At 37.8% G+C, this 13,972-nt stretch overlaps 1 protein-coding gene across 12 annotated transcripts in view; it reads right to left on the bottom strand.

The window, feature by feature from the left end:
* Positions 1 to 13,972, bottom strand: part of SLC17A1 (solute carrier family 17 member 1) — an 81,799-nt gene that overhangs the window by 36,390 nt on the left and 31,437 nt on the right. For 11 of the 12 annotated variants that reach the window (XR_014232474.1, XM_082346385.1, XM_082346384.1 and 8 more), the window contains 5 exons: positions 13,691 to 13,777; positions 7,804 to 7,922; positions 7,539 to 7,700; positions 6,395 to 6,527; positions 6,156 to 6,303 (listed from right to left, as the gene is read on the bottom strand). Coding sequence is in view for 11 of the 12 variants with exons in the window: in XM_082346385.1 (XP_082202511.1) it covers positions 6,156 to 6,303; positions 6,395 to 6,527; positions 7,539 to 7,700; positions 7,804 to 7,922; positions 13,691 to 13,777 (649 nt within the window). In the remaining variant the exon portion in view is untranslated. The remainder of the gene's footprint in view (positions 1 to 6,155; positions 6,304 to 6,394; positions 6,528 to 7,538; positions 7,701 to 7,803; positions 7,923 to 13,690; positions 13,778 to 13,972) is intronic. The other variant, XM_082346388.1, reaches the window with a different exon arrangement.

The raw sequence follows: 13,972 nt of genomic DNA, 5'->3' as shown, positions 1-13,972 counted from the left end.
CATCCTTTTATTTCATCCTTTCTGTATCCTCGTGTTTAATTTGTCTTTTATTTGCAGCATAGAGCTGCATTTCCTTTTTTATTGAGCTTGACAATCTTGATACTTACTTGGAGTATTTCATCCATATTAATTTAATATAATTACTGATATATTTGTGATTATCTGCTCACTATTTATTTTCTATTTGACCTACCCTTTCTCATTGCACTTTTTTTCTTTCAGATTAATCCATTTTCATTTCATTTTTCCTTCTATGACATTATTTCACTATTCTTTTCAGCACTGAAGATATAACATGCACTTTACTTAAGTTTATTATGAATTATACTTTTACTATTTTCATTATAATGCCAGAATATGAGAACATTTTTAGTTCTTTGCTTTAGTTCATCCTGTATTTTCATTCTTTAGTGTATTTTATTTCTATATACATTTCAACTCATAAGATACTCTCTGTTGTTTTAAAGATCAGTGGTCTCCTAATTACACACATATTCACCCCCCTATTGCTCCTCAGTGCATCTTGCATTTTCAGGTTTCATCAGGCATAATTTCTTTCTGACTGAAAAATTCCTTTTAATATTTCTTTTAGTGAAAATCTGCTGATGAAAATTTCTGTTTGCCTGTCTGAAAACATTTTTATTTTGCTTTGATTTTTGAAGAATATTTTCACTAGGCATAAAATTCTAGGTTGGCATTTATTTTTCAGCATTTTATAGAACTCATTTCATTATCTTCTGGCTTTCATAGTTTCTGTTGAAAAGTCAGATGTCAGGCTTATTCTTGCTACTTGAAAGTAGCATGTCTTTTCTCTCTAGTTCCTTTTAAGATTTTTCTCTTTATCTTTGACTTTCAGCATTCTTACTATATATATAATATATATATATATATATATATAAATTTACATTGTATCATGATTTAAATTTGCAGAGCTTTGTGCATGTGTGGCTTATGGTCTTTTATTACTTTTGAGCTATTTGGGGCTGTTTTCTGTTAAAATACTGCTTATGTCACATTTTATCTGTTTTTTCCTTTTGAGACTTAAGTACAGATTTGTTAGCCTTTTCACTTAATTCTGCATTTCTGCTAATTTCTTTATTTTCTATTTTTTTCTCTGTACGTTTCAATTTGGATTTTGTTAATGATGTTTTCCAGTTTACCAATCTATCTTCTCTTGTGGCTATTTGTTATTAAACCTATCTATGAAGATCTTAATTTCAGACATTTTATTTTCAGTTCTAGAATTTCCATTCGATTGTTTTTATAGATTCCAGTGCTGGTCAATTGTTTATCTTTTCGTCTATTTTCTTCAGCTTTCTCCCTGGCTTCTTGGGTATATTATCATAGATATTTTGAAGTTCATTTTGCCTGATAACTTTATTTATTTATTATTTATTTATTTATTTTTAATAAAGATCTGAGAGATCTTTATTATTTATTTATTTTTGGCTTTATTTATTATTTATTTATTTTTGGCTGCATTGGGTCTTCATTGCTGCGTGCGGGCTTTCCTATTTGCAGTGAGCAAGGGGCTTCTCAATGTGGTGGCTTCTCTTGTTGCAGAGCATGGGTTCTAGGCTCACGGGCTTCAGTAGTTGTGGCATGCGGACTCAGTAGTTGTGGCACACAGGCTTAGTTGCTCCGCAGTGTGTGGGATCTCCCTGGACCAGGGATCGAACCTGTGTCCCCTGCATTGGAAGGCAGATTCTTAACCACTGCACCACCAGGGAAGCTCTTACCTGATAACTTTAATATCTGTATCATTTGTATGACTATATCTAATGGCATTTTATGGTTATTAATCAAATGGCCCTGTCCCTTGGCATGCCTAGTAATTTTTATTTAATGATGGACATTAAATAAAGAAGCTATAGACTTTAGAATATATTGTATTTTGCCAGAAAAGATTTACTCTTTTTTCTAATAGATAGATTTGGAGGGGAGGAAATTGAACACTCTAACCTAAATAGGGAATGAAATGAGATGAGGCTAGGCTTCAATTTTGATAAGACTCAGTTTACCTCTGGTACCCCCATTCCTTGAATATAGCCCTCCATGGTGTTAAATAGAGAGCTTGGTATACTTAGCTGGGTCCCTCCAGGCCCTGGTAGATCTTGTCTCCTTAGCACAGATGGTATGGGAAATGCTGCCATGTTTCTTATTGATTTTTAGCTTAGATTTTTTTTGCCCCTTACCCTATTAAACTTCAGAATTCAAAAAACATCTCAAGGAGAGAAACTGACTTTGTGTTTAAGTTCCCTTAATTTCCAATTTTGCCACTCTAGCCCTGTGCAACTGACAAATGCTTGGCTAATTTCTATGTCCAGAGCTGCAGGTTTCTACCAGGGCCAAAGCTGGATTATCAGCCTTTTGCCAATTTCCAGAATTGACAAATAGCCCCAAGGAAAAAATGGTGGGGATTGTCAGCTCACCTCTCAGAGGTGCTAGCCTCTGATGTCTTTGGTCCTACTGGCTTCTGCTGCTGTCTGATACCTTTTAGTGAATACTCATGGTATTTTATCTGGACTTTTCCAGTTTTTCCCAGCCAGAATATCAGTCATACACAAGCTGATCAATCCCATGAGGAGGTTTACCAGTTTTCTCAAATTTTGCTTTATGGTTGTAAAATGTTAGATGCATAGAAATATCTTCTAGTGGATTAAAATAATTATAAAATATCCTTCTTTATCTCTAGTAATGTATCTTGTCTTAAAGTCTACATTGTCTGATCTAGTTTCCTTTATTTTACTTTTAATCTACTACCTTTTGATTTTGCTTTTATTTCAATCCAGATTAACTTAAAATTTGGAAGAATTAGTTCTTTTATATTTCATGTTTTTCTGACACATTTGACTTAAAATGATCATCATTCTATTTTTTTCCCTTCTATCCTATCTTCCTTTATAATTTCACTCGATTTCTTTTTCATTAATTTTTTAAAAAATATCATTCCCTTTACACTTTTATTATCCCTCAGTAGTTACCTTAGAGGTTAAAACATGTATCCTTGACTTATTATGCTCTAATATAAATTAATATTTTAAAAATTCCCATTAATGAAAGCACCTTGGGACACTTGAATTCACTTATACCTTCTCATCTTATGGGCTATTTATTGTTATGCATTTTAATTTATATATTTTATACCCTATAGGGTATTATTGTTTTTGTTTTGTGAATTCAGTAATTACTGGATTTACTCTAATATTTTTCCTCTCCTTCTCTCTTCATTTGTTTCTATACCTCTATGTTTCATCTGTGATTATTCTACTTCTGCCTGAAGAATTCCCATTTAATAATTCTTTCACTGGAGGTCTGTTGCTGATGAATTCCCAGTTTGTCTGAAAAATGTTTTTCTATTACCTTAATTCTTGAAGGAAATGTTTGTTGGATAAAGACTTCTAGGTTAACAATGATTTTTTTTTTTTAACATGTTAGGAATTGGCTTCTAGCGTTCATAGTTTCTGTTGAGAAGGCAGTTGTCAGTATTACTATTGCTCCTTTGAAAGTAATGTGTCTTTTGTATACAGCTGTTTTTAAAAGAGCTCTCTCTTTTTTCACAGTTTTGCAATAACAAGTCTAGGTGTGGATTTCTTTGTATTTATCCTATTACTTATTCAGTAACTATAGCACCTTTAATGACTATGCTCTCTTTTCAGATTCAGAAGTCTTTGGCATGCTGTGGTGGTTGGAAAGGATTTAACCTATTTTTACTTAAACAGGTGCTTTCATTCCATTATTAGAGATATAACCAAAATCCCCAGTGTCAAGAGTCCTGAGTGCCACGACAATTACTCTGAAAATCATTACACATCCACAGTATGGAGCAGTTCACTAATCTGAGAGTAGCAAGGTGAGAGCTTTATATGCTCCATACCTCATGCCACCCAAATCCCAAACAGTAGGTATTTGATATGGGGAATGAAAACAACCTTGAGATTGTTTTAATGCAGGACAGTTTCCTGGACAGCTATTAGCTCTAAAATTGCTTATTCTTCAGCTGCAATAACCCATGGTAAAACCATTTTGGAAGGGTAAATAGCTGCTGAAGTCGACTTTCAATTTAGTTGATTTTATATTTTGGTGTAATAATGATTTAGTAGAACCTAAATAAGATTCAGATACCTGAACTATACTTCAGTCCCACATGGGGGGAAATTCAAGGGTGCATGACACATCCATCAGTCAAAAATAATTAAAAGCAATTAAAAAAAGTTTTGGAGCCTCCCTTTAAGAATGTCGAGGGGATGACAGTGCCTGCTTAATGCCTCACACAGCATCTTTAGAATCCTCTGTGCTTTTCTACTCATGCTACCCACCAGAGAGATGGTCACTACATTCCCAGGTCTTCTCTGTCTCACTCAATTTCATTTCCCAAACAATATTCTCACAGAACCACATCTGTGTCTCCTCTTCTTCCTTGATGCCTTCATTATGCTCAAAAAATATAATCACTTGCCCTATTCCTCAGTTCTAGCAAAGACCAAATTCTCCTAAAGGACAGTTGAGTAATTTATCCTCTAAGGGGACTCTTTTTAATAGGCAAGGGAAGTATATGGTTAGGAATATTAGGAATAAGTTTCATCCCCAACCATTAAAAAGTTTAAGCATTATAAATTAATATGTTTGTGACATAATGCACATATGCCCTAAATATTGAGGATGAATTAGCTTAGGAGACTAAGAATATTTCCAAATTGTCTATTAGTATATTTTCTCTGATGCTACAAAATTACCTGGCTAACATGGTATTTGGGCCCATTAGAATGATGCAACTCAAGTCAAGTTCTATGTTATCCAAGCCATTGCTGGCTGAGATATTTCCCATCTTAGTGACCAGGTACTGGTAAATAACACTAGTGAGGCATTTACTACATCTAGACGGCTCTGGAGGCAGACATATCTAAGTATGAACCTTCCCTCTACTTATTACTAATCATGTGACTTTACATACATTCATTTCCCTGGTCTTTTGTTTCCTTACCCACACTATGTGGACAATATTATCTCACATGGGGGCATAACAGGCACATAAAAAATACTCAATAAATGGTAGCTATTTATAATTTCCTTTATCTATTTGTATATACATTCTTAATTTACCTGTTTTTCAGAGTGCATATGGCTCAGGTGGAATTGTGTATTCTATATCAAATAATCCTTTTATGTCTTTATATAATTCCAAGTAATCAGAATACCTGCAGGCATTTTTAAGGAGGGTCTCAGAACTCAATAAATCAAATGGATACATGTCTTCATTACTCTGGCCTTCACCTAGTGTAGATCTGATGGGCAAGATTCTTTACAGAATTGTGACAAAGTAGATTATTCTTGGTTTATTTTTGCCTCTCTACCCCAGGTCACTGCTTTACAAACCTTCAAAGAATTGTGTTCATATTGGATCTATGTTCTCCAGAGAGTGCTAGCCCCATAAAGTACAATGTGAAGAGTGTCCCCTAGAGTTGTGCAAATGACAGAACTGCTTCCATTAGTCACACTTATTATATCTAAAAAAAGGCATAACATAGTAAAAAGAGGAAAAGTTCTTTGTCACAGAGATCTGGATTAAAATCCTAGCTAATATCCAAGCCAGTGGTGAGATCTTAGGCTGACAATTAAGTATCTGAAACTCAGTTTCCTTAGTTACAAAATAAATATTACTAACTGATGGCTTTTCTTCATGAGTAATAATATATAAACATGGTATAATAACAATTTTAATGGATCAGCTAACCCTTATACATGTTTGCTATGTTCCAGGCACTTTCTATGTACTTGACTATATTAACTTGTTTAATCCTCTTGTGAGGATAACTTTATGAGGTAAGCATTTTCTTATTACTCCCATTTTATAGGTGAGAAACATGTGTTGAGAAAGTAAGTAATTTGCTTGAGGAAAATGGTCATGAAACCCAATAGTCTGACTCTAGAATCTGTTCTCCTGGTCACTGGACTATACTTCTTCATACACATGTGAGAGTTGCATACATTTGCATATATCATTTGGTACATAAATATTATTTAAGTTATATGTCTGACCTATATAGATGCTTCTTCAGAACTTTTGGCCTGCTGACCATCAATTCCAAAATACTTGAAATCTTAAAACTTTGAGAACTTGGATACAAGAAAGAAAGAGATTTTTAAAACCCTACCTGGGAGCAATATCCAAGACATTTATTAATATTCCACCCATACAAAAGCTTCCTGTTGCATTAGCAAGTATCAGGAAAATCATAGTGCCATGGAAGCTGGAACTCAGGTAAAGTAAGCACAGGCTGAAGAGGGCAGGCAGGAGAAGTCCTGGGGAGTGATTCAGACAACACAGTCAGGTGCATCCCAAAGATGGAGGTGAAATACCCCAAAGTGCTTGAATGTCCTGGCTGTTTCTTACCTAGCAAGGTGAAGAGTTTCCGGATGGTGAGTAGGCTGAGAATATTCCTGGACAGGAAGACGTCTGACATATGACCTGCTAGGATAGCAAAAATCCAGGCAAACAAATGGGGGAGGGAAGACAGCAGCCCATTCTGAGGAGGGAATGTTATTGTGAGTGAGTATAAGAAACAGGATAATCCCTACACTGAAATTCTGTATCTAAAATTTGTACTGTCATATAGGAAACCATCAGCGTACAATCCCAGAGTTACTTCTGGGGACACACTACCCAAGAGAAAGAGAAAAATAGTTTTGACGTCAGAAACAGTCATCACAATCTGCCTAGTTTTCTGCTGGGACCTGAAAGTCCTAGATGGTAGAGAGGAAAACTATGTTGGGAATGGGAAATGCTGTCTGTGGGGAAAATGATAGAGATGATAATGCTAACAATTGAAAACATGTATATGGTGCTTATTGTGGACCAGCTGCTGTTAGTTCTTGCAGCAAGTCCATGATCTCGTGGAAGATAAAATTGAATCTTAGAGAGCTTAAGTGACCTCACTGTTACACTGGTCCCTAGGCTGCGTTACTGGAAGTTCATTATAGAATGTCTCAAAATGGCAAGCCCAGACTCCATTTCTAAAGGAGTCTTTTCTGGTTATTATGGCATCAAACAACAGAAGGTTCCAGGCATCAGTAATTCTCCAAGTCAGACAACCAATGAAAGTGCCAGTCCTTTCAGAGCAAGCTGTGAGTCATGAGTTCAGAACCCAGGACTCTGCCTTTCCCCAGGGGAGAGGATTGGTATGAGCTGGAAAGGGTGGTAGAGCCTGGCCAACTGACTTTCAGGAAAGGATCCGACCCTGCAGGGAACAATGGTGTTGAGCCTTAAGGAATACATAAGGGTGATTATACAGGGAATGGGAGATAGGGAATCTGTGGGAATGTGGGTGAGTGTGGTATTGTTGTGGGAGTGCTAGACACCATGTCTACACCTTTTGTTTTGGGCAATGTTGACCTAATAATTGGAAATAGTGACGTCTCCAGGTAAAGAACATCAGCTAAGTAGTATAGGGGTGGGCAAGAGCTAGGACTAGAGTCATGGGAGAAAAGGAAATGGGTGCAAATTCCTTCATAAAGTGAAGAACAGAAGGTGTACTTACCTCTTTTACATTAATATGAAACTTGGAGTTGATAAACATTGGTGTATACAGACTCAGGAAGCTATTTGCCCAGAAAAAAGCAAAATTACAGAGGGAAATGACCCATAGTGGAGGAGACTTAAGCATAGCCTTGATGGGCAGAGATGGTGCACTTGAACTGACCTGGAAAGGAACCCATTAATCATTAGCACATTAGGACAAGATGGAACACATTTTATTTGGCACAGAATCTGGGAGATACCAAAGTGGAGCATGCGTGTTCTACCTGCTGGGTGAGGGCGGACGTGATGTATTCCTTCTCACTTTTGCTTATACACGGGTGGTCCTTTGGGTCCTCATAAAACAGAACGAACCAGAGAAGACTTAAGGCACAACCACAAGCACCTATTGGAACAGGACAAGTTAGAATTGGAATTGCTTCTGTCTATAGTGAGTTTCTTTTCCAAACTGGCATTTTTCATTATTGGTCTGAGAACCTAGACCTCCTCTTTTCTTTTTTGGAACTTTGCAACAAAGCTCACATTTTGATAGTTTTCTCTGTATCCATAGCTGCATCTCTTAACAGAATGAATTTTACAGAAATGGTGGTAAACCCTCTGGCCTCTCCTGATCTCCTAACCTCTATTTTTCTCCACGCAGGACAGCTGGGCCTCCCTGCTCTTAGGCCATCATCTCTACAGATTCCTAATGTGTTCTACTGTGAGAGTATGGCATAGCTGAGCCCACACAGGGCTTGACAATCACCCAGTTTTGAGAGCTAGGCCTTAGCTATGCTCCTAAGATGCAGTCCAGGCCTTAGGGATTGCCCAAGTCCCATAAGAGTTTGCCAAATTATTTGTTGTTTTTCAGTTTTTTATACTAATGATCTGATCATAAGGAATCCCCTGTTAGGACAGGGAGTATGTAGTACTCAGTAGTCAGGCTTCCAGAATTGCATTCATTCATTAGACAAATATTGGTTAAATGTCCATTATATACCATGAACCATTCTAGGTCCTGGGAATACAACAGTGAATAAAACAGACAAAGCCCTGCCTTCACAGACTTTAGTTTCTAATGGATGAGACAAAGATAATGAAAAGTAATTAAATAAAAGGTAGTAAATGTCAGTGAAAAGAGCTATGGAGGAGAGTTATGGGGAGAGGAAGGAAGGAGTACCATGTTCAGGGAAGGCTAGGACGTGGTTGGGGCACAGACACTCCAGGCAGAGGGAGAAATAAGTACCAAAGCCCAGAGTTATGAGGCCAGTGTCACTGGGCAGGGAGCAAGGTGAGGGTGGAAATGGATGAGGATGAGAGGTAATGAGATCAGACCATGTGGAAACCTGGAGCCACTGTAAGATCTCAGATGTTTACAACACACTTTAAGACAACATTAAAAGAATACTTTGACAATATACCATTTCCACCTCATTCTGTGACCTGAGAGCCCAAACCCAAGGCAAAATGTAAATGAAGAAAAGTGAGCACCTAATAAATACACATGCAATACATATATTTCTCTATATTATTGTACTCAACCCTCAGAAAATACATTTGATACTATTAGCTCTTTTTCAAAATAAGAAAACTGATTCTCAGAAAGATCTGCTTGCTTACCCAGGGACACGTGATTAGTAAGTGGTAACTGACACTTAAGCATGGATTATATTGTCTAGGGAGGGAAAATAGCCCTAGAGGAGGAGGCTGGAGAAAAGCTTTGAAGAAAGACAAGAGTTAATGGCAAGTAGAAGAGGAGAAGTCTGCAAAGGAGACTGAGAGGGAATGGCCAGAAGGATAAAGTCCACCGCAGGAAGAACAGGGTCAGAGAGACTGAGATGAGAAGGAAATGTCCAATCACTGAGGTTCAGTGCATGGAGTCAGAGGCAAAGGCACAAGGGAAAGAAAGGTATTGTTGAATATGATTGAGAGTTCAGGTCAAATGTGGACTGAAAAACTTCCACTTGATTTATGGGCATGGAGCTTGGCCAGCATTTGGGAGGCATATAAGGAGTTTAGAAGTTATCACTCCCATCCTTACAACAAGGAAAATGTTGAACAAACTAAAAATCACTAACTCTTCTTTGATCCATCAGAGAATTGAGGTCACAGGGCAAACCACTGCCCTCCTGTTTCTAGAGAGACAAACAGGCAGATACAGAGAATTACAACTTCCCAGAACAGAAGCCCAGAAACAGAAAACTCCATTGGAACCAGTCAGTTCTAGGGTAGAAAAACCTAGCAATTGATGGCTTGCTTTAGGTTCAGTGTAGACAAGTTTGAGAGATGAAAAGTCTGGGGATAGGGGGCCCAGTCTTAAGAAGACCCCTCACACTTTTGTGAGTTTTATCTCAAGAACACCTACCAGGTTCTCACAGTGAATATAAGAGAAAAATCCCTCCATCCTTCCAGGAGAGGAAGGGAAAAGTAGCTATTCTGAATTATGTCTGGAGCATTCTGTTCTTAACAAAAACTGCTCAAAGGGAAACTGTTTTACCAGAGCCTAACCAACTTAAGGGAAGGGAAATATCCAATTCCAGCCCCTTCTTCCTGTCTCACTTAAGGAGGGGAAAAAAAACTGAGAAGGACTTGTGAAGGTCAAGTTCGGGGCAGAGGCTCACTAAAATACTGACACCTAATCACAGGACTATAGAACACTGTCTCCCCACGTACACACCTTACCACCACATCAAAAGTGTCCTGCATGTTACTGGGAATCCACCTAGAAGAACTGCACATCACAAACCTTATTTAAGAAGTCTCTAGAGAAACTCAAAGACAAGGAAAGACAAAAATAAAGACACCAGAGGAAGCTGTAGCCTCTGAAACTTATAACTATAGCACACAGTAAGCACAGCCTAACCCCTAGCCAGAAAAACATAAAACCTCACACTAAAGGGCTATTTTTCTCAGTTCCTTTTACCTAGTATATCTTGTTAGCTTTCAACAAGAAAAACATGAGGCACACTAACAGACAAAATATGTAGTTTGAGGAGACAGAGCAAGCATCAGATCCAGACTGAGACACAGCAGAGGTATTGGAATGATCAGAGCAAGAATTTAAAACAACTATGATTAAAATGCTTATGGAAAAAGCAGACAACATACAAAAACATGAGTAATGTAAGTAGAGAGATGGAAACGCTAATAAGGAATCAAAAGAAAATGCTAGAAATCAAAAACACTGTAACAGAAATGAAGAATGCCTTTAATGAGCTCATTAAGAGACTAGACACAGTCGAGGAAAAATCACTGAGCTTCAAGAAATGTCCATAGAAACTTCCAAACCTGAATTGCAAATAGAGTAAAAGAATAAAAAAGAACAGAATATCCAAGAATTGTTGGACAATTACAATAGTGTAGTATACATGTAATGGGAATATCAGAAAGAGAAGTAAGAGAAAGGAACAGAAGAAATATTTGAAGCAATAATTACTGAGAATTTCCCAAAAGTAATGATAGACACAAAACCACCGATAGAGGAAGCTCAGAGAACACAAAAAGGACGAATATCAATCAATCAATCAATCAATTTACACCTAGGCATATCATATTCAAACTGCAGAAAATAAAAGAGAAAATTTTGAAAGAAGCCAGAGGAAAGAAAATGACCTGGGGAGTCGGGTTTAAATTTAGAATTCTTAGATTCCACTGGTCACAAATCCCTGGTCACTGATCTGGGACTTGACCTCTTCTGTTCCCACCCAGATCCAGTCCCACACCACTAGGGGTTTTGAATGGCTCTGTATAGAAATTCTTGGCTTCCCCATCATGCTCTATCTACATTCTCTGCAAATAGTTTTACCTGTCACCTCCCGGCCCAGCCTCAATTCAGTGAATGTGGGGAAGAGTCCTGCCAGGTCTGAAAAAGCCTTGGTTGTATATGAGCAAAAAATTCTGGGAGTGATGATTAGAAGGAAGGTCATGGGCTCTTATGAGCCTATAATTTTGAGGCCATAGACTTCTACCCTATGAAGAAGGCTTGGCTGGAGGGAGGCCAGAATGGGCTCACTACAGTGTAGAATCCAAGGCAAGGCCCCTCCTGCCTGGGCTTCAGGGCAGCTCTAGCTCTGATGGAAGCCATAAGTGATCTTGGCAAGGGCTCTCTTGATAGTAGAATGGGTCAGACACTTAGTCAGATGTAAGTTGGGGAGACAGTGGGTGGCTAGGAAATGGGGGCAGTGGGTGTAGACAGGTTGTTCAATAATTTTGACTCTTAAAAGGGAGGTAACTTGAAAGAGACGGCAGGGAAAGGGAGCCATTTTAGAGATTTGAGGAGAGTAGGGAAGTTTTGAGAGGTTTGAAATAGTATTTATGGAGAGAAGCACGGCAGGACAGTCAGGCCCTTTTAAGTGCAAATGTAAGTGTATGGTTCAATTTGTTCTGTATGGTAATTTTCCCCAGCAATTATCAGCTGCTTAAAAGCAGGTATTATTTTGTTCTTTAAAATAGTATTGATTAGATTTATTTAACTTTATTGAGAAGAGCATTCAAATGGAACCACAAAACATCCGGGTTTTAGTTTGCCTCTGCCACTAACTTGGGCAGGTTATTTCACATCTATGGGCACCGTATGACTCACTGTAAGAGTTGTAGAGGCAACACCCAAATCCCTATACTGCTGCCATCTAAGTGATGGCACTCTTCCCCTATTCTAAGTGATAAGAAAAAGCAGATGGGGCAATTCATGGTAAAGCTGTTATCATAGTATAAGGCATAGTCCCTTTCTTTGCGCTTCATAGAGCCACCCATGAGAATCGCAAATGACAAATGTTGCTGTATACATGTATATGATGTTGAAATATGAATACAACATGAATACTGGAGCTCACCCAACTTTTGATCAGCAATGTTGGGCAGAGTTAATTATTGAAAAGTTTTTCTTACATGGAGCCGAAACTTCACCTCCCTATAATTTCCTGCGTATTAGTTTTAGTTTTGCAATGCAGAGCAGGTATGCATTTCTCTTACATGAGACTCCTGCAAGGCATGTCTGCTCAAGTTTTCATTCACCAGGTTAGACAGTTCCAAGTCTTCCAGCCCTTTCCTGACATAGGGTTTGTGTAACATCACTATACTGACCATTACTTACTACTGATGATTAATGCAGTGATGAAGAACAATGAAATTGTGAGGATGGAAGACATGCCTCTGTCATTTGCTCACTGTGGGTATTGGGGGTTCCGTTTGTCCCTCTAGATCCACTCTCCACCCTTCTTTACCCTGCTTTGGCCACAGATGGCAGACTTGAATGAATATCAACTGGCCCCTATGTTCTCTGCTTTCCAGATAGATTTAGGCAGCAGAAAGCTTGAGCAGAAGATGAGAGGGAGAGAGTTGAATGAGATTAGGGTGTCTCTTTCTCTAGTTATCACCTTCCCTAGCATTGTCTCAGCTATATGCTCTTTTATGAAAAGTCATGGGTCCTCTCAAGGCAGCCATCTCTACAGGACCCTCTCCTAGTAGATTCCCATCGACTACACCCTTGCTTGCCCTTTTGGACCTGGGGATGGTATTAGCTTCCATTTTGCTAGCACCTGATTACTGCTCTATCCATTTGATTCTGCCACATCTTTATTTACCATTTTAAAGAATCACTTTGTAATAGATCCTTCTGAATTAAGCCTCTGTAATTTTCCTTACGTATCAAACGAGCACAATAGCACCCATCCACAGTCCCTTATCCACAAATCTGAAACCAAGATTTGAAAGCCACAAGTGAGTTTCTAACGTATTTAGAAACCCCAATCCTTTATAGTTTTTCATTTATTCCAATTTATGAGAATTTCAGGTTTCACTTCAGAAATTAATGTGTTTGATTATGAGATGATGCTCTAAATTTTGCTTGGGATGTTAAGTATAAATAGTATACTCATATTATCTTTGATCTATTCTGATCATCCCTTTCCCCAAGAGTTTCATGTAAGGGATATATATCTGTAGCATCGATGTTGTAGAATTGTGAAATTATATACAGTAATGCACGTATAGTTCTGAGCATGATGTCTTGCTTATAATAAGAAATTCATGAATGTTGACTGCTCTTTTTCTTCCTTCAGCGGGATTTATGATTTTTAATATTGCTAACTTCATATAAACTACTATATTCCATTTTTATTTTTAAGTTTTAAAAATTCTGAATAATGACTGGGATTTTTATAGAAAGAGACTCACCAAAAATATAAAAGACCATAGGCCATCCCAGGGAGTCACAGATGAATCCAGTTATAAGTAGGACAACACAGGGTCCTAGCAGAAGTCCTAATCAGAAGGCACAAAGAACACCCCCAATGAATGCAGGCATCTGGAAGTAGAAATAATGTAGTCTCATGGTAGCAGTGAACAATTTATAGTGAAATATTTGTAATAACATAACACCGAACAGAAGAAAATAATAAAATATTTGCTTTTCTCTCTTTTCTCTGTTGTTTGAGATAAGGAAGCCTCTTCTCCATC

This window comes from Balaenoptera borealis (genome assembly GCF_965194805.1).
Source record: "Balaenoptera borealis genome assembly, chromosome: 12".
NCBI lineage: Eukaryota > Metazoa > Chordata > Mammalia > Artiodactyla > Balaenopteridae > Balaenoptera > Balaenoptera borealis.
The sequence above is the reverse complement of the archived record's forward strand: the minus strand, read 5'-3'. Positions and strand labels throughout refer to the sequence as shown.